General features: G+C 39.0%; 1 protein-coding gene across 4 annotated transcripts; it reads right to left on the bottom strand.

Moving 5' to 3' along the window:
• Positions 1–487: 487 nt before the first annotated feature.
• LOC125310096 lies at positions 488–17,887 on the bottom strand. 4 transcript variants are annotated; one of them, XM_048267246.1, is made up of 10 exons: positions 17,721–17,887; positions 17,440–17,583; positions 17,137–17,273; positions 16,919–16,964; positions 16,239–16,354; positions 15,939–15,980; positions 15,781–15,852; positions 15,616–15,681; positions 15,374–15,449; positions 488–653 (listed from the first exon to the last, which is right to left on the bottom strand). In XM_048267246.1, the coding sequence occupies exons 3-10, from the start codon at positions 17,224–17,226 to the stop codon at positions 562–564; spliced, it is 600 nt and encodes a 199-aa protein (XP_048123203.1). In that variant the 5' UTR covers positions 17,227–17,273; positions 17,440–17,583; positions 17,721–17,887; the 3' UTR covers positions 488–561. The 4 variants fall into 4 exon arrangements, with proteins under 4 accessions (XP_048123203.1, XP_048123202.1, XP_048123204.1 ...); XM_048267245.1 differs by having other exon boundaries at positions 17,137–17,583; XM_048267247.1 differs by lacking the exon at positions 16,919–16,964 and having other exon boundaries at positions 17,137–17,583.
• Between the last annotated feature and the right edge of the window lie 399 nt (positions 17,888–18,286).

Raw genomic sequence — 18,286 nt, 5'->3', positions numbered from 1 at the left:
TGTCATAAATCACGTCATAACCACGCCTCCTTTTAATGCAAATTAGCCATGTGGTTGTCACCACGTGTTGTTTGTTATTGTTATTGTTTTGTGAGTCATGTGACAGTCATGTGACTGCCCAGATAGCAGACGGGCATTGAAACTATGTAGAATCAACATTACATTGTCAACCATAAATCATTGAATCAATGTCGGATTTCGATGTTGATTTAATATCAGTTTGCACCCTCAGTTAATATTGAAACAATGTTGATTTATTAACTATAGACCAGCGGAATTTCAATTGCATTTCAATTAAAATAAATATTGAAACAATGTTGAAATTACAACCAAACTAAAGATCAATGCGATTTCAATGGTATTTCAATTCATATTAAACCGCAGTAAACCACTATAAATCTGGCAAAATATTGGGAAATTCATACCTTGCTTTATCTACAGCCAGGATACATTTGGCTATGCCTAGGTATGTCTGGTTTAGGCTACACAAGCTTGCATAAATAACCATTGACAACTTGTTATCAGTTTGAAAAGCAAGTGCATTTATTCACTCTTCTTCATTTATAAATTCCCGTGTGCTGTGCTTCCCTGCCATCTATTCAGTAGGCCTACGGTTGCAGTCAGCCTGACCATCCAGTTGAGTGAAGCGGCACCTAACAGAAATAGAAGAAAGATATACAGTGTTAGATAAATATGTTAAACTGAAGGCTACTTACAAGTGAAACTTTAGAATAATCATATTCCATCTATGTACATCGTAGCCTAACTTACAAACTCATTCATGCTTGAGCAGGGTCGGACTGGGAACAAAATTCGGCCCTGGCAATTTTCTCCTGGACCGGCCCACTACTGGACCGACGACCCCCCACACACACACACACACACACACACACAAGCCCACCGATACCAAAATCCCGCCCTGATTCCCCCCCATAAATAACAAACACACAGTATCATGCTGTAGCAACACCATAAACTGAACCCAAACATTTAGATTTGGACCTATAGGTTATTATATAATCAGTATCGTAATTTCTGTCAACTATGACGATCTCCATGCATGTTCAGTAGCCTATATTTTTCATTTAGTCAAGCAGTGACATGTGGTTTAATCAGTGTTGGGCAAGTTACTTCAAAATCGTAATATATTATGTATTACTTATTCAAAGTAATTCATTACATTATAATATTACTGTCTCTGAATTGTAAGGCATTACACTACTATTGTATTACTTTTAAGTTACTTTTACCAAAATATCTGGAAATATGGATTTGGAATTCTAAATGCAGTTTATTATGCTCAATGCAGCTCATTGCACTTCTAATGGAGGGTGATGTGGTACAACATAATGACTGAGCTAGGCTTAAGGCTACAGTAGAATGCAATAGGTGCAGTGATGGCTCATGATGCAATACAAGGAACAATCATAGCCAGAATTTTGTTAAAAGAAGACAAAAGGTCAAAGTCTGGTCAATTGTGATAGAAATGCTGTAACTTTAGGCTTAGGCCTACTCATTAAAATCAACAGAGAGCCCACTACCTGTATATTGTAACCCAAAACTTAAAGACATGTCAAGATAGGCTACACAGTGCAGCTACTGGCCATTTTTGTGCCCTAACTGGTGAAATACAGTATTAACCTAAGTATGTCATTATATGGCCAACTATAAAGATGTAATCTGCCTGTTCCCAGGGATGGGTAGTATTTCTGAAACATGTAATATGTGTTTCAAATGCAAAATAGTAATTTTGTCATTTTAAAAATACTGCAAAATACTATATGTGAAAAACACAAAAAAAGTAGATACTACAGACAGGTGTAATGAATAATTGGTAATTAGGCAACAATGGTTTATGTTTATCGCAATAAGCTAATGTGAGAACAGCTGTGTTCAACAACACTTAAAGCTTTTCAGTGACGGCTATTGCTGAAGCATCAGCTCTGGTCTGAAGCACTGGTGTGAAGTGGCACGCTTAAGTAAAGATGAGCAAGTTGACCTGTGCAAGTTCACATAAGGACACTGACAAAGGCAACCCTGTCCCATTGTCTCCATGCCAATCTTTAACAGAAAAATGTCAGATATCTCAACCACAATGACATCAATATATGGTAAGGTGTTGAGTGTACCCAGATAGGTCAGTCACTTAGGCCTACCATCGTCACAGGTGACAAGCTAATCATGGGAACAGGCAGGGATGGGCAAAAATACATCAGAATGTATAAATAAAATACCTAATACCCTCATTTTTAATGTATCAAAATAAACTACAAAATACAGTAGGCCTAACCATATTACGTATGTATCAAAATAAAACTGTATTTTTGTATTTAGAAAATACTCAAAATACTTTTTTCAAGGAAGTATGGAAGCACTGCAAAAAAAGCTTTTTTTTTTTTATCCCAAACATTTAGCCTATTAAAACTATATAGTAAAAACAATACAATTTGGCCCTGTCGTCGATACCATATGCAAGTTCATGTAGTGTGATCAAAATTAAGAATAATTCAAGAATTTACATTTACATTTAGTCATCTAGCTGATGCTTATCCAAATGACTGACAGAGCTTTCAATTAACCACATTATAATCAATAGGCCAAAAATCATAATTGTGTATCTGTGCCAAAATTGTAATTCAAGTCCAGTGCAGAACTGAATAAGAAAATCATACGGCTATGTATCTTGAAGTTCCAGTATGTGAGAGACTTGACGTGCCTTAATATCTCCAACCTCAAGTATGCAGCTAATAAGGAAATAGAATTGTTATTTAATTAAACAAGGTGAACTTCTCCCCACTGTGGAATGCAGAAAAGGATGCTACAAGGAAGGGAATTCAAACACACTCAACACCTTACCAACTATTGATGGATGAGATATCTGACATTTTTTCTGTTAAAGATTGGCATGGAGACAATGGGACATTGTTGCCTTTGTCAGTGTCCTTATGTGAACTTGCACAGGTCAACTTGCTCATCTTGCTCAACTTGCGTACCACTTCACACCAGTGCTTCAGACCAGGGCTGATGCTTCAGCAATTTAGCCGTCACTGAAAATCTGTAAGTGTTGTTGAACACAGCTGTTCTCACATTAGCTGATTGCGATAAACATAAACCATTGTTGCCTAATTACCAATTATTCATTACACCTGTCTGTAGTATCTACTTTTTTTGTGTTTTTCACATTTAGTATTTTGCAGTATTTTTAAAATGCAAAAATACACACCAATAAAGTATTTTGAAACAAAATACAGAGCCATTTCCTTCAACCCAATAAAATACAAATGACAAAATACTATTTTGCATTTGAAACACATATTACATGTTTCAGAAATACTACCCATCCCTGGGAACAGGCAGATTACATCTTTATAGTTGGCCATATGATGACATACTTAGGTTAATACTGTATTTCACCAGTTAGGGCACAAAAATGGCCAGTAGCTGCACTGTGTAGCCTATCTTGACATGTCTTTAAGTTTTGGGTTACAATATACAGGTAGTGGGCTCTCTGTTGATTTTAATGAGTAGGCCTAAGCCTAAAGTTACAGCATTTCGATCACAATTGACCAGACTTTGACCTTTTGTCTTCTTTAAACAAAATTCTGGCTATGATAGTTCCTTGTATTGCATCATGAGCCATCACTGCACCTATTGCATTCTACTGTAGCCTTAAGCCTAGCTCAGTCATTATGTTGTACCACATCACCCTCCATTAGAAGTGCAATGAGCTACATTAAGCATAATAAAACTGCATTTAGAATTCCAAATCCATATTTCTAGATAATTTGGTAAAAGTAACTTAAAAGTAATACAATAGTGTAATGCCTTACAATTCAGAGACAGTAATATTATAATGTAATGAATTACTTTGAAATGACAGTAATAAGTTATACATAATATATTACGATTTTTAAGTAACTTGCCCAACACTGATTAAACCACATGTCACTGTTTGACTAAATTAAAAATATAGGCTACTGAACATGCATGGAGATCGTCATAGTTGACAGAAATTACGATTTGTGCCAACATGTTGTAGAAACACAACCACAGCCTTTAGGCCTATTTGGTGCAAATCTTCTACATTGGTTCTAGTCAGCGATTCACATTAACTGTAGGCCATCACCACAAACTAAACGTTTTTGCCCAAGTTTGTGTGCCGTCATCACATTTTGCAAAATTAGGCTACCTTCGTTACTAACCTACCAGTTGATACTTTTTACGTGCATCGAGATTGATTGTGCATCTAATGTAACACTCGGTGGAGATACTTCCACTTTCCAAGTTCCACTTTCATTGTCGTTGTGAGCTAAAAGGCTACTATATGGGAAATACTTTGAAGTTCCTTTTGAGTCCAAACATGAATAGGTTTTCTTTAACCTGTGCTACACTTTTCCACCAAGTTGTGCGAAAATTGTAGGTACCGGAGATTTTTTATGTTGACAGACAAACCGCACTACAGTAGCCTACATGGTGCAGTAAATGGAAGCTCTTAGAAGAGCTGCGTGCAACTTACGTCTATGAAAACAATATATTTATGGAATAAAATTAGACACCTCTGATTGCTGTTTACGGTTAAACTGTGATGATGTGAACACCAGCCAGCGGAGGGCACTTCTATACTGCCGTGCAAAGGCAAAAGGCCGTAACTTCAATTTGATCAAAAATGAGTTTTTGTCATTTTTGGAACAATGGGCATCAATTTTATCATGTGGACAAATATCTTGAGTCAATTTTGTTGTTTTCTTATCAAAATAAGATGCTGTTTTTGCCGTAACTTCAAAAAGCAGAGGGTAAGCCAAGGCATATCCCGTAACATCAGTTGTGGTTCTTTAGCTTTGTTTCGCGGCTCTATAGAACGCTGGAATTAAGTTACAGTGCACCGTAATTTCAGCAGCAAACCATATTAACATTGGTGGTGGGTAAAACAAAGGCAGAGTGTCTTATGCCTATGTATTGTATGTAGGCCTAATTGAAGCACTTAAGCCACACTTCAATAAAGTGAAAAGAAAATGTTGCAGTGGTTGTTTTACTATCTAGCATTAACTACTTCAGATTTTGTGAAATTCAGCTAGGATGTAGCCTAGTTAGCTAGTTAACTGTTCCTGATCCACAAATAGCCTACATGATAGATGTTGTGCCAGGCAACTGTGAGACACCATAAATGTCTCAAAGCCTGGATACTATTAACTAGTAGCCTACTACACGTTTTCTCGTGCCATACAGGGTGGCTAGCTGCCTGCCAATCTGCAAGTCCACTCACTGGCAGAAAACAAAGCGAGTGGGTTGGGGACGCCTCACGATACACCTCCCCGTCCCTCCCCGGCGAGGAGAACATGTCGCACACAAACTAACCCAGCAGATAGAACTTAGATCGCACCTTACCTTTAAAAAAAATCCATGGAAAACAACATCCACTGAGAAGACAAATCCATTGTTTAAATCCATCACAAGTTTTCAGCAAGCCCATTCGCAATATAATTATGTGCAGGCTAGCTAGCCTAAAATCTATCAAAGTGCAACGTTGTTCGGATGTTGTCATTCAATTTTAAGTGTCGCTATGAGTAAGCTATTAGCTAAAGCTAGACAGTGTTGGTTGCAAAATATTTGACTCCCATAGGAACAAAACTACACAGCATGTGCTTAAGTCGATGTCCCTTTAATTTGTCAAGAAAGAAATCCAATCAATGTGTGACTCCTCCGCCGCCCGCACGACACAGACAGTAAATTATTATGTGTCCATGAGTAGCAAAATTCCTGCAATTGCATACGTTTCCAATGGCATTGGATCATGTTGTGGCTGTTTTTTGGTTTTCTGGCTCTTAAAGTGTTATTTTACTTAAATTAAGTACAACGATAAAGTTTTAAAATGTTCCAGTGTAGCCTTCTCATTATTTTGTATTTTGTAATATTCTGTTGATGGAGGCCTAATATTAAGCCTTACTAGACAAAACTCACTAAATGTTATCTTAAGGCTATCATTGTTATCATATAAATGTTTCTATAGAGTGATAAAACTCCAAATGGTCAATAAATTAGAAGTTAAGGTATAGCTGAACACAGTTGGTCTGACTGAACCGTTGCTCAAAATGATCTCCCGCCGGACAGTTCAAACGTCGTCGCGCTGTCAACTAAAAATCCACTACTTTTCAATGACCACGTCAAAATTTCCCAGTAAACCATACATCCATGACTTTTCAATATCTTTTACTGAACTATGTATCGATGCTCTATCGATTATGGCAATATAAACTATAAACCAATGTTGTTTCGATGTCTCTCTATCTATGCTCATGCACTGTCGGGGTTTTGTCAGGATTGTAATGCTGATTCAATGTCTATTTACCATTGAGATTTCAATCTCAACCAAAATGATGATTTGGATGGAAAATCAACATCATATCAATGTCACCTTGCTATCTGGGTGGTGTCAAACCCCTGGGCAGCCATATTGGATGTAAAGTCATGTGACAGTCATGTGTCTGTTGTCAAACAATGCCGCCCCCCCCCTGGCATCCATATTGGATGTAGTGTCATGTGACAGTCATGTGACTGATGTCAAACCCCTGGGCAGCCATATTAGCCGCCAAACCCCCATGTGTGTTTTGTGGATAATGGGGGATCAGATAAACTTTGTAGGAGTTGTATATGTTTAGTGGTAAATGGGGATAGATATAAAGTGTGCTGCTAGCCCAGAGGAAAGAAAATGTTAAAATGAGAGCTCCTCTCTTTCTCAGTTGTTTCTCCTAGACAATAATGAGATCACAGTGATATAAAATGAGATTATTGCTTTTTGTCTCCGCTTCTCAGGTTTGTCTCTGGAGCAAAATAGTTAAGTTATCTCAGTGTAGACTCCCTTTAATATACAAATGAGATCTCATCAATATTTTAAATAATGCTCAGTGTTGTCTAATTTATACATCTCATATTTTACTCAGGCTGATCCACCAGAGAGCTCTCTATGTAAACTCATGCAATTCTCATTTCAGATCATTTTGGTAAATATCAGATTAGGCTCCATCAGTTCTGTAAAAGAGATCTCTTCACAAGCTTGAACCGTTCTCATTCTAGTCATCTCAGTTTAGGCCTTTTTTTGATTTACAAAAGAGATCTCAGCAAAGGCTTATACAACACTCAGACTTGCTCAATTTATATATCTCATATTTTACTCAGGCTTATCCATCAGAGAGCTCTCTAAGTGAACTAATGTAATGCTCATCCAGAACTATTTGTTTTATAAATTAGTCTGATCTGTAAGAGCGCTAGCTGTTGTACAACAATTCTCAAATGATTTTCATTGGCTTATTTGTTTTAATTGCACATATTTTCAAGTTCACATTTGCAAACAGTAGGCCTAACCATGTGATGTGACCGCCACACATGACGATGCTCTGATAGACCTCTGAAGTTAAGCCTACAAAAAGCTACCATCTATGCCCATACAAGGAGATCACCTGTTAAATTCTCGCGCAGGGAGACGACGAAATCGGAGACGCAGACATTTTCCTCAACACACTTTTGTCTTCAACCTTCGAGTAGATATTATAATCAATGGTACGTGAAGGCGGCACAATTTGATTTTTGCTACCCCAGAGCTAACTTTTGCGACTTGTTAGCAAGTTAGAGAAATCAAGTTAGACTCCAGAGGTCTATGATGGTCGGACGTGACAAACTTCGGCGTGCAGAAGACTCCTACCAGAAAATGCAGTCTAGATTTGGCTTCCAGTGAAACCAAGTGAAACGGTGTGTGGGTATGAAGGATTGTGCAGAACTTGCCACCAATTTAAAAACTCAGAGAAGGTACATTAACATTTTGGTAATTTGCTAACGTTCTTGCATATTTTTAGACTCAATATATCATTTAACAACCTGACGAAGCAGCACAAAGTTAGCTAGCTAGTTAATGTTAGCTACTTGTAAGTTACATCACTGGCTGTGCCGCTTGTATATAAAGCTAACGTTAGACAATTTAACGTTGCTAGCTTACTTTGCCTTATACAGCTTTAGTCTGTATGTTTTGAATGGTGTTAAGCCATGCTGTAGCCAAAATGCACGGAATTTTAAAATGTCTTTGGGATGTCAGTCAAGATGACGAAGCTAACGTTATTGCCACTGGTTTAAACTGGTTCCAGCTCAATTCCACTGAAAAGAGGCCGGCAGCTCTGGAAGACTACGCTACACCATCAGTCAATTCTGTGACTTACTGGAAGCCAGTGCAAGGACTTAAGAATTGGAGTAATGTGGTCAGTTCTTTTAGTTTTTGTTAGAGTCCTAGCTGCTGCATTTTGTATCACCTGAAGCTGTTTAATAGTCTTTTTAGGAAGGCCTGTGAACAGTCCATTGCAGTAATCAACCCTGCTGGAGATAAATGCATGAATGAGTTTTTCTAAGTCATGTTTTGACATCAGCCCTCTGAGTTTGACAATATTTTTGAGGTGGTAAAAAGCTGATTTAGTTATCGCTTTCATGTGGCTGTTGAAATTTAGATCACTGTCAATTAATACACCAAGGTTTTTAACAGTATCCTTTGCCTTCAACCCTTTTGTGTCAAGGAGAGTAGCAACCCTAAGTCTTTCCTCATTTTTACCAAATATAATTACTTCAGTTTTTTCTTTGTTCAGCTGAAGAAAATTGAGACATCCAGGTGTTGATTTGTTCTATACACATAGATTCAAGAGGACCATAGTTGTTTGGTGATAGAGCTAAGTAAATTTGTGTGTCATCTGCATAGCTATGATATGAAATCAAATTATTTTGAATGATTTGTCCAAGTGGGAGCATATAGAGGTTGAATAATAGTGGCCCCAAGATCGACCCCTGGGGAACACCACAGGTCAAGGACGTTGGTGTTGAGGTACAGTTTCCGATGACAACAAAGAAGCTCCTTTCTTGTAGATATGATTTTAGCCAGCTGATAACTATGCCTGTAAATCCAACCCAGTGTTCTAGTCTGTGTAGTAAAATATTGTGATCAACAGTGTCAAATGCTGCACTAAGGTCCAGTAGCACTAGGACTGATGTTTTACCTGAATCTGTGTTGAGGCGTATGTCATTGGAAACTTTAATGAGGGCTGTTTCAGTGCTGTGATTTGCCCGAAAACCAGACTGAAAGTAATCAAAATACCCATTTGATGTTAGGAAGGTGGTTAATTGATTAAAGACTACTTTTTCAATAATTTTGCCAATAAAAGGTAGATTGGATATGGGCCTGTAATTGTTTAGCATGGAGGCATCCAGGTTATTCTTCTTGAGAAGTGGCTTTACAACAGCTGTTTTCAGTGACTTAGGAAAAGTGCCAGACAGCAATGATACATTTACTGTACCGTTTTTTCAAGTGTTTCGTAGTCTATCAAGCTGAACTCTGACATCAAGTTTAGTTTCCCTCTGTTTGTTGCTGGAAGTTCAGGTTGTTGAATTTGTAATTGAGCAGATATGTTGAGTCTGATTTTGTCAATTTTACCTTTAAAAAAGATGAAAACTCATTGCATTTATTAGTTGAGAGAAGTTCAGGCTAATTGTGAGGGGGATTTGTTAACTTATCAACAGTTGAAAATAGAATACGAGTGTTATTTGAACTTCTATTGATAATGTTAGAAAAGAAAGACTGTCTTGCTTTGCATATTTCAGAGTTATATGTTGAGCATCTCTTTATGGATTTCATAGTGGATCTGAAGTTTGTATTTACGCCATTTTCTTTCAGTCTTCCTACACTCTCTTTTTAGAAGTTTAACTGCTGGATTTTGCCTCCATGGTGCTTTCTGTTTGTCCTTAACTTTCTTGAATTGTAATGGAGCAATGTCATCCATAATGTTTGCCATTTTGCATTAAAGTGATCAAATAAGTCTTCAGAGTCTGACAGTTGACTTGACTTTAGTGAAAGTGCTTGCTCAAAGAGAGCACTTGTCTGATCATTTATGATTCTCCTTTTTACCATCATAGCTGTGTTTTGAGTGTGTGGGGACATAGACACATCAAAGAACACGCAAAAATGATCAGATAAGGCCAGGTCTTTAACAGCTGTAGAGACATCGAGACCCTTTGTGATAACAAGGTCGAGGGTATGGCGAGAGTGTGTTGGCCCCTGTACATGCTGTGTTAGGGAGAAAGTATCGATTAGTGCAATGAATTCCTTGGCATAATTGTTTTCAGGATTATCCACATGCAAGTTTAGATCCCCTGATATGATAAGACAGTCATACTCTATGCAAACAACTGATAGCAGTTCTCCTAGCTCTTCAAGAAAAACTTTAGCTGAGTGTTTTGGAGGCCTGTAAATTGTCAGTAATAAAATCTGAGGAGAAGACTTAATGCATGCACACAGATATTCAAATGAAGTAAAGTCACCCGAATGACGACTGATTGCACTGAAAAGGCGTCTTGAAAATTGTGGCTATCCCCCACCTCTTTTATTTGCTCTGGTAGCACTCAAAAACTGAAGTTTGGGGAGCTGATTCGATGAGAGTAGCAGCACTGTTTGCTTGATCTAACCATGTCTCAGTTAAAAGTAAAAAATCAAGGTTGTGTGTGCAAATTAGATCATGAATTAAGAATGATTTGTTTGAAAGAGATCTGATATTTAGGAGTGCTAGTTTTGTTAGTTTAAGTGTTGGGGAAATATGATCCATGGGGAAATCTGAGGTTGATGTAGTACGGGTAGGAGATTGGACTGGTTTACCCTATAAGCTCGATGCATTTGTGTTCTATTTCTTGTCAATACAGGAATAGAGAATGTCATGGGCTTACTGGGTCCGGCATGTTCTCAAAACTACTGTCAATACCATTTCTATTGCAGGGACTCTGAGAATATCATGCAAAACAGTCATCATATAATTGTCCCCTGCTGCTGCCATCAGTATTTTCCACTGCACATTCCATGCTATATGCCGGCTGAGAAAATGAACTAAGAGGTTGCTGCTGCTTAAGAGATCCTTCTAAACGGGAGGGGAGGGCGAGGGGTGGAGGTGCCCTTCGCTTCTTTGGTGCTAATGATCTTGGGCTAGTAAAACTCTGCATGGCTACTGGTAGCAGTCTCTCCATTCTTGCAGGGAACATCATGTGCTTGGGTGGGGATGGTGATGGGTATTCAGGGGATCCTGTGGAGTTTGAGTGGGTGGTGGGATGAAGGGGTGGGGATGGGGATGGGAGATTAGGGGGTTTGTGTGGCCTGGGGAGTTTGATTGGGTGGGGGCGTGATTGGGTGTGGGTGGTGATGGGAAATCAAGGAGGTTGGGGTTGAAAATTGATCCAGAGTCTCCATCTGCCTGCTGAGGTTCTGGGAAGTTTGTTGCAGATGCTCCGCTTTCAGCATGTATTCCAGTAGTGTATTGAATGTTGTTGTGTCTTTGTGGTGACAAGGAGACGACGGAGGTGGGGAGGGTATTGGTACTGGTGTTACAACATGACCCTTCCTTTCTGATATCCTCTCAGCAGCTTTGATAGGTGCTATCTCCTCATGCTCATCACATCCATTTGTTTGCTGAGATTCCAGGAGTTTGACGCCAGTGATTGACTTTGAGTCATTTTAGCAGCACCCATCTTATCTTGTCCAGTGGACATGGCTTGGCATTGTTGAGCTGGTTGTTTATGTTTCTCCAAGGTCTGCATTTCAGTGGAGGCTAGCGGGTGGTTATCAGAGTGCCCCACAGCAGGGGAGGTTGGGCACATCTCTGTTTCAGCCTGTGCAGAGTGTTTTGGTTTAGCTGAGTTGTTGATGTCATCCGCTTGTTCCGTCTGTATGGCCACTGGCTTTATCAGAGGCTCGGCTCAAGGTTGGCAGAAAAATGTTGGGTGCAGGAGAGAGAGGTGATAGTATTAGGTTAAGATCTTGGCCCCAGTCCAACTCAGCTCTGTGCTATTTGGTCTGAAGTATTCCCTGCGATTCAAAAAAAAGGTTAAAATTGTCAATAAAATTCATCCCAACTGAAAAGCATGTTTTTTTTTGGAGCCAGGTGTTTAAACTGAATAGTCTGGAAAATACAAAGCTTCCCTCTGCTGGGAGTGGGCCACTGATGAAAATTTGTATTCCAAGCTCAAATAGGGCCGAGAAAAGTTCCTTGAAATCTTCTTTGACATACAGCTGTTCTCTGTAGATGTCATTTGCTCCAACATGCACAATGATGCTTTGATAGTTGTATATTTTGACACCAGTTCTGCAAGCTTGTTTTTGTGTCAGACACTGAAGCATTTGGGAAACAACATACAATCATCCTTTCCCCATTTATATGTCTCACAGCAAAGTAAGCCTAGAACGAGGGTTGTGGGATGAATAGGGTCGAGTGCTGCTTCTTGTCTGTGCCCATCTTTCTTTTTGTTGTGGTTTGATGGCTGCCTGCTTTGGGTCTGTTCCCTGGGAAATTCCTCTCTCCGTCCCGGAGGCATTCAAATCTGTTCCATAGTGTTAGGGGCTGTGGGCTTCCCTTAGGACCACAAGCCCTGTAGTAGTTTGCTGATCTGCCTGTATTTCTGATACGAGGCCTGAAGTTAACATCTGAATTTACTGGTGTTGAGGTAATTACAGTTCTTGTATTACATTTTTTGTTTTTTGGTCTGGCACCTTGCCTGTGCCAAGGCTCTGTACTCACATTTCCCTTTGTGAGGTCGATGCATTCATCTGCTCTATTAGCAGTGATATTAAACTGCTGGGTTACATTCTCTGCATTTCCAGTAGTTGCTGTACTCACTTCATGAGATGCCTCTCGTAGTTCATCTGTCGTTGATGGAAGGGCATGCATCTTTGATTCCAAAGTAGAAATCCTCTGTTCTAGCTCAGTACATTTTCGGCATGATCTCTTGGGTCTCTGGCGAGGGAGCGATTTTGTTTTAATCCAACTTCAAGGTGAATTGCCGTTCAGTTTTTGCTCGTTGACTTGGCTGGCTCATTTAAAGTAAAAAACTAACCACTAAAGTTTCAGATTTAAATGTACTGGTTTCACTGTCTTTGCTAAACTAGCTTGTAAATGAAATAAAAGAATGAAAAAGAGTGGAAATTGCTAAAAGGATAGGTGAAGCAGGAGCAGTGTGAAATGAGTCCTACTCGCTTGTGTAGGAGTTGAGAAAAAAAAAAGGTAAACTAGGAAGTAAGCGTTGCTGCGTCGAGGGATCGTGAAATAGGCAAGTCAGCATCTGCAGTCATGAATAACTTACCAGTCAACATTTCTTTTGCAATTAATAGAATCTGTAGCATGCAAATCAAACCAGCTATTAGCCTAATATAAAACCATGATATATCTAGGTATGGTGAAGGGTATGTGATGTGGGGTTATCTATCTATCTTGAAATTACAAAGGCCAAGGGAACTTTATCAGGATGCATAGTATCCTGAGTCCATTCAATAACTGGCCTTTAAAAAGAGAAATCTGCCTGCCTCTATGGGATTTTAACATAGGGGGTTCCTTACTTATGCCCCCTGTATTTTAAGGAATAACATTTATTAATTTACGATACCGGGTTCTTCTTTATACAGTTAACATCAAACTGTGTAGCTACGAAAGCTACAAAATCACATTGTCATAGAAATGATAGAGGCGAAATTTCCACTAGGTTTTATGAAGATATTTTACAGATGGGCTGAACATACATCAAAAGTAAAAAAAAATGACATGGCCAAAATGATTAACTCACCAACAATATTTGTTGTATGGTGTATACCAGGGATCACCAAATGGTGGACCCGCGATCCGAGTCCGGACGTGGCGTGATGCTATCGGACCCAGACCTTAATAGCCTAATTTAGATTTTCACGTAAGATTTCAAAGCTGCGCTAAATGTTTCGTTCAGGAGCTTCAGGAACCATCATTTTGCTTGCTGCTACTCAGCCAGTGAAATCTGTGAATTCTGATAAAGTCGAGTCAGTGAGTAAAGTAGCCTACTACGGGGAAGAGACTGATAGCCTGAAACGAGCGAGGAGAGGAGACGGGACGAGAAACTATCAGATGGATATCTAAGTTAACCATAAGTAAGTTATTTTCAAATCATCGATTGCTCAAAGAGGAGGAAGCTAGACAGCGAGAACAGAGCTTTATATAACGATACGGGGGCAATACCACGCAAAACTGTCACGTCCGTAACGCCAACTAGGCTAAATATGGATGTGACAGTTTTGCACAGAATTGCCCTGGACCTCTTCTATTCTGAGACAGGCGATTTTTAAAAGGCAGAATGTGGGCTGTTGCGCAAATAGATGAATGAGGGTCGGGAGATTCCGTTAACAAAAACCTAAAGTTTTGCTAACATTTTCTCCATTATTATCGTAAAATATGTCTCCATGCAGGGCAGGGCTGGTTCTAACCTAGGCTAGGCTACTATATTTGGGTGGGCTGGTAGAAATTTTGGGTGGGCAACATAGCAAAGCTATGAGCAATCGATGATTTGAAAATAACTTACTTATCGTTAACTTAGATATCCATCTGATTGTTTCTCGTCCCGTCTCCTCTCCTCGCTCGTTTCAGGCTATCAGTCTCTTCCCCGTAGTAGGCTACTTTACTCACTGACTCGACTTTATCAGAATTCACAGATTTCACTGGCTGAGTAGCAGCAAGCAAAATGATGGTTCCTGAAGCTCCTGAACGAAACATTTAGCGCAGCTTTGAAATCTTACGTGAAAATCTAAATTAGGCTATTAAGGTCTGGGTCCGGATAGCATCACGTCACGGTCCGGACTCGGATCGCGGTCCACCATTTGGTGATCCCTGGTATACACCATACAACAAATATTGTTGGTGAGTTAATCATTTTGGCCATGTCATTTTTTTTACTTTTGATGTATGTTCAGCCCATCTGTAAAATATCTTCATAAAACCTAGTGGAAATTTCGCCTCTATCATTTCTATGACAATGTGATTTTGTAGCTTTCGTAGCTACACAGTTTGATGTTAACTGTATAAAGAAGAACCCGGTATCGTAAATTAATAAATGTTATTCCTTAAAATACAGGGGGCATAAGTAAGGAACCCCCTATGTTAAAATCCCATAGAGGCAGGCAGATTTTTATTTTTAAAGGCCAGTTATTGAATGGACTCAGGATACTATGCATCCTGATAAAGTTCCCTTGGCCTTTGTAATTTAAAGATAGATAGATAACCCCACATCACATACCCTTCACCATACCTAGATATATCATGGTTTTATATTAGGCTAATAGCTGGTTTGCATTTGCATGCTACAGATTCTATTAATTGCAAAAGAAATGTTGACTGGTAAGTTATTCATGACTGCAGATGCTGACTTGCCTATTTCACGATCCCTCGACCGCAGCAACGCTACTTCCTAGTTTACCTGGGTTACAAGAATGCCCTTTCACTCCTGTTACAATATGCTGTAATTTATAGCAGGTTAAACAAAAGTGAGAACATATTGTGGGGAAAAATATACTCACCATTTTGGTACGCTGTTTGTTCAGCAATTTGATCTGATGGTCTAGCGTAGTCTTCCAGAGCAGGTGGCAGTATAAACTAGGGGATAATACAGTTTGAGCTACAATATTAGCAATAGAGAAACACTTACACAGAGAACAAAGAACGCTGTGAGTTAAAATGTAAATTTGAATAGACAAGTGTCTTTCACTGTAGACTTTAGGACATTGTTATTTTCAAGTGTGCAACATGAAAGACAACCGACCACTAAAATCCAGTGAGCTCCAACGTTCACAGGGCACAACCACAGGTTTTCCACGGGAAACTTCATCTATGAGCAATGGTTTCAATGTCAAATTATTAATAGCTTATTTCTTATTTCTTATGGTTGATCAGGACCTTAAGATAACATCTGTTACAAATAAGGTACCTTTCCGAGTTTCTGCAGCTGTCCAGAAAACAATGCAGTGGCAACCACTGCACTTAAGTGGTGAACATGTTTCTGTTAAAAACAATTAACATGTACAATGTTTAAATGTATTGCAAGACACACCTGATAACGTCTACATGAGTGTAACTCCCACTTGCCTGTTGTTTTCCAGTCAGCAAGTGCAAGTATGCATCAATAACCTGCATTACACCGGAAAAATACAATTAGAGGGGTCATTACTAAAATTGTCAACATTGTAATCAAAAGCAAACTTATTTTTCTTCTATTTCTTCTTTTGATTGCACTTGTTGAAAACTGTTAAAAACTAGTGTGATACTCTGTAAGAACAGCATTTTCTTGTTCATCATGTTAACAAGAACCCTTGAATTATTATCTTTATTTTTTAGAACCACACTTTGGCTCTAGTGTGTGCTTTCTGCATCTCGTCAAATGTTTACCTCATCAGACAGCCACTCATTTCCATGCAGAGTCCTGAATGATGAGTCATACAATGTGTATGGTCCAACAACTGCTTCCACTTGGTCCTGATCTTCTGCAGCCCACATCATTTGAACTGAAAAACAAAACCATGTTAAACCACAGTTTCTTTCAATATCTAAATCCCTGCCTGTACTTTTAGTATTATTATGGCCAAAAGTGGATGGACACTTGAACGTCATATTGATTGTGCCTTAACATTTATATTCAAAATGGTTGTACATAATTCCTTTATGTCATTGCAGTTGTGATTTCCTCTCAATGCAATGGGAATGCCTATCAAAACCAACAGACGGGGTATCCACATACTTTTGCCAAAATGCATTAGACAACCAGTGACCAACGGGTCAAAATGGCCAACGGGCCAACACATAATGTTTGAACAGGCCAATACCCCTTTGTGCAAACCAGGGTTCCAAGTCCCTGAAGGACCTTTTAGCACAGTATCTGGAAATTAGAACACTTTCAATGACCCATGACCTATTTATGTCTCATTTTCAGACGCTTTCAAGGTTTTGCCCCCCCTTCAAACTTAAACCTTTAAATACTTTCAAGGATCTGTGGGAACCCTGGTAAACAATAAAGTGGAATTAGGCCAAATAAATGACCAACAGGTCAAACTTTCAGAACTTTATACAACCTCTTTCTTGTATGTTTTCCTGTACTGATGCAGAACCTTGTGGATGCTTCAACATGCAAAACAGACTATTCGTCACATACGTAATACAATATGTGATGGAATGCAAACTATGTCTGTTATTAAACATCATGTTGAACTACAACAAAAGGTAATACATTGTATGAAGGAAGAAGAAATTATACATGTTAAGCTGCACATCTTGCGGGTAGTGCTGTTACCTCTCTGACATCGTGGTCTTGAATAACAGATGTTAACTTAATGACTGATGGTCTCGTTGGTGTGGAGTTGTCATCATTTTGGGTCCTCATGTAGGGCTTTATGTGGTCCACATTATATTTGTTTTTTAAAGTATTTCCTACAGAATTTGTCAATGTGACAAGTTTGCCACGCAGTGTTGCAATTACATAAGGTCCGGAGAAATCCGGCTCAATCCTCCCTCCCTTCCTTCCCTGCTTCCTCATGTTGTATAGCAGCACCTAATCACCAACACGGTACACAATTCGTTGGTGCTTTTTGTGTACCTTTTTAGCAGATGCCTCTTGTTGCTTTTCTTGTGCCTTGGCAATGTTTTCTGCGGCCTTTGCTTCTGTTGCCTCCTTTGACCCCTTCTTTTTGGTGACATATGCCCCATAACTTGCTTCCCCAGGAAGAATAATGTTGGAAAGCTGAAAAAAAAAATAGCAAAATACATAGCAAGTCAAAAGTATAACTAATTGAATGTTAGCGTGCACATTGAAATACAAAAGACGAGGATAATTTTCAGTTGTGAAGGTATTTATATATGCTCTAGAAAAGCACTGACCGGCATGTCTACAGGCACTTCTGAGGGGAATACTGCCTCCCTCCCATACATCAGTTGAAAGGGAGAGTATTTTGTTGTGGTTTGTACTTTTGATCTAAGTGAAAACAATGTTGCTTCCAAAAACACATCCCAATTGTCTTGTTTGTCATTGACCAATTTCTTCAGAGCTCTAGACATACAACAAGGAACACAAAATATACAAACACAAATGCTTTCTTAAGCATGTGTCGTTTTAATTTCATGCTCCACCCACCACAAGGAGTTTTGTTCTTGAAAAATACTGATGTACTGAATTCATTTCTTTATTTTGTTAGTGAATAACTACTGAAATGCTTAATAACAATCAATCTATGATTGTGAATCTATGATTATATTGTGATGCAATGTTTACTGTGATAGACTCTGTCATGACTACTCTGACATCAAAAGTGGAAAGTGAAACGTAATTTAATGTGACAAGCCTATCGTAAAACTTGCCGCTTGATGTTATCGTTGGTCTTTCATCGAGGCCATTAGTTTGGGATGATATGCAGCCGTGACTCCTCTCGATCCCCAACAAATTGCAA

Source organism: Alosa alosa, chromosome 17 (genome assembly GCF_017589495.1).
Source record: "Alosa alosa isolate M-15738 ecotype Scorff River chromosome 17, AALO_Geno_1.1, whole genome shotgun sequence".
Classification (NCBI taxonomy): domain Eukaryota; kingdom Metazoa; phylum Chordata; class Actinopteri; order Clupeiformes; family Clupeidae; genus Alosa; species Alosa alosa.
Note: the sequence above shows the minus strand (reverse complement) of the source record. Positions and strands in the feature narration are given on the sequence as shown.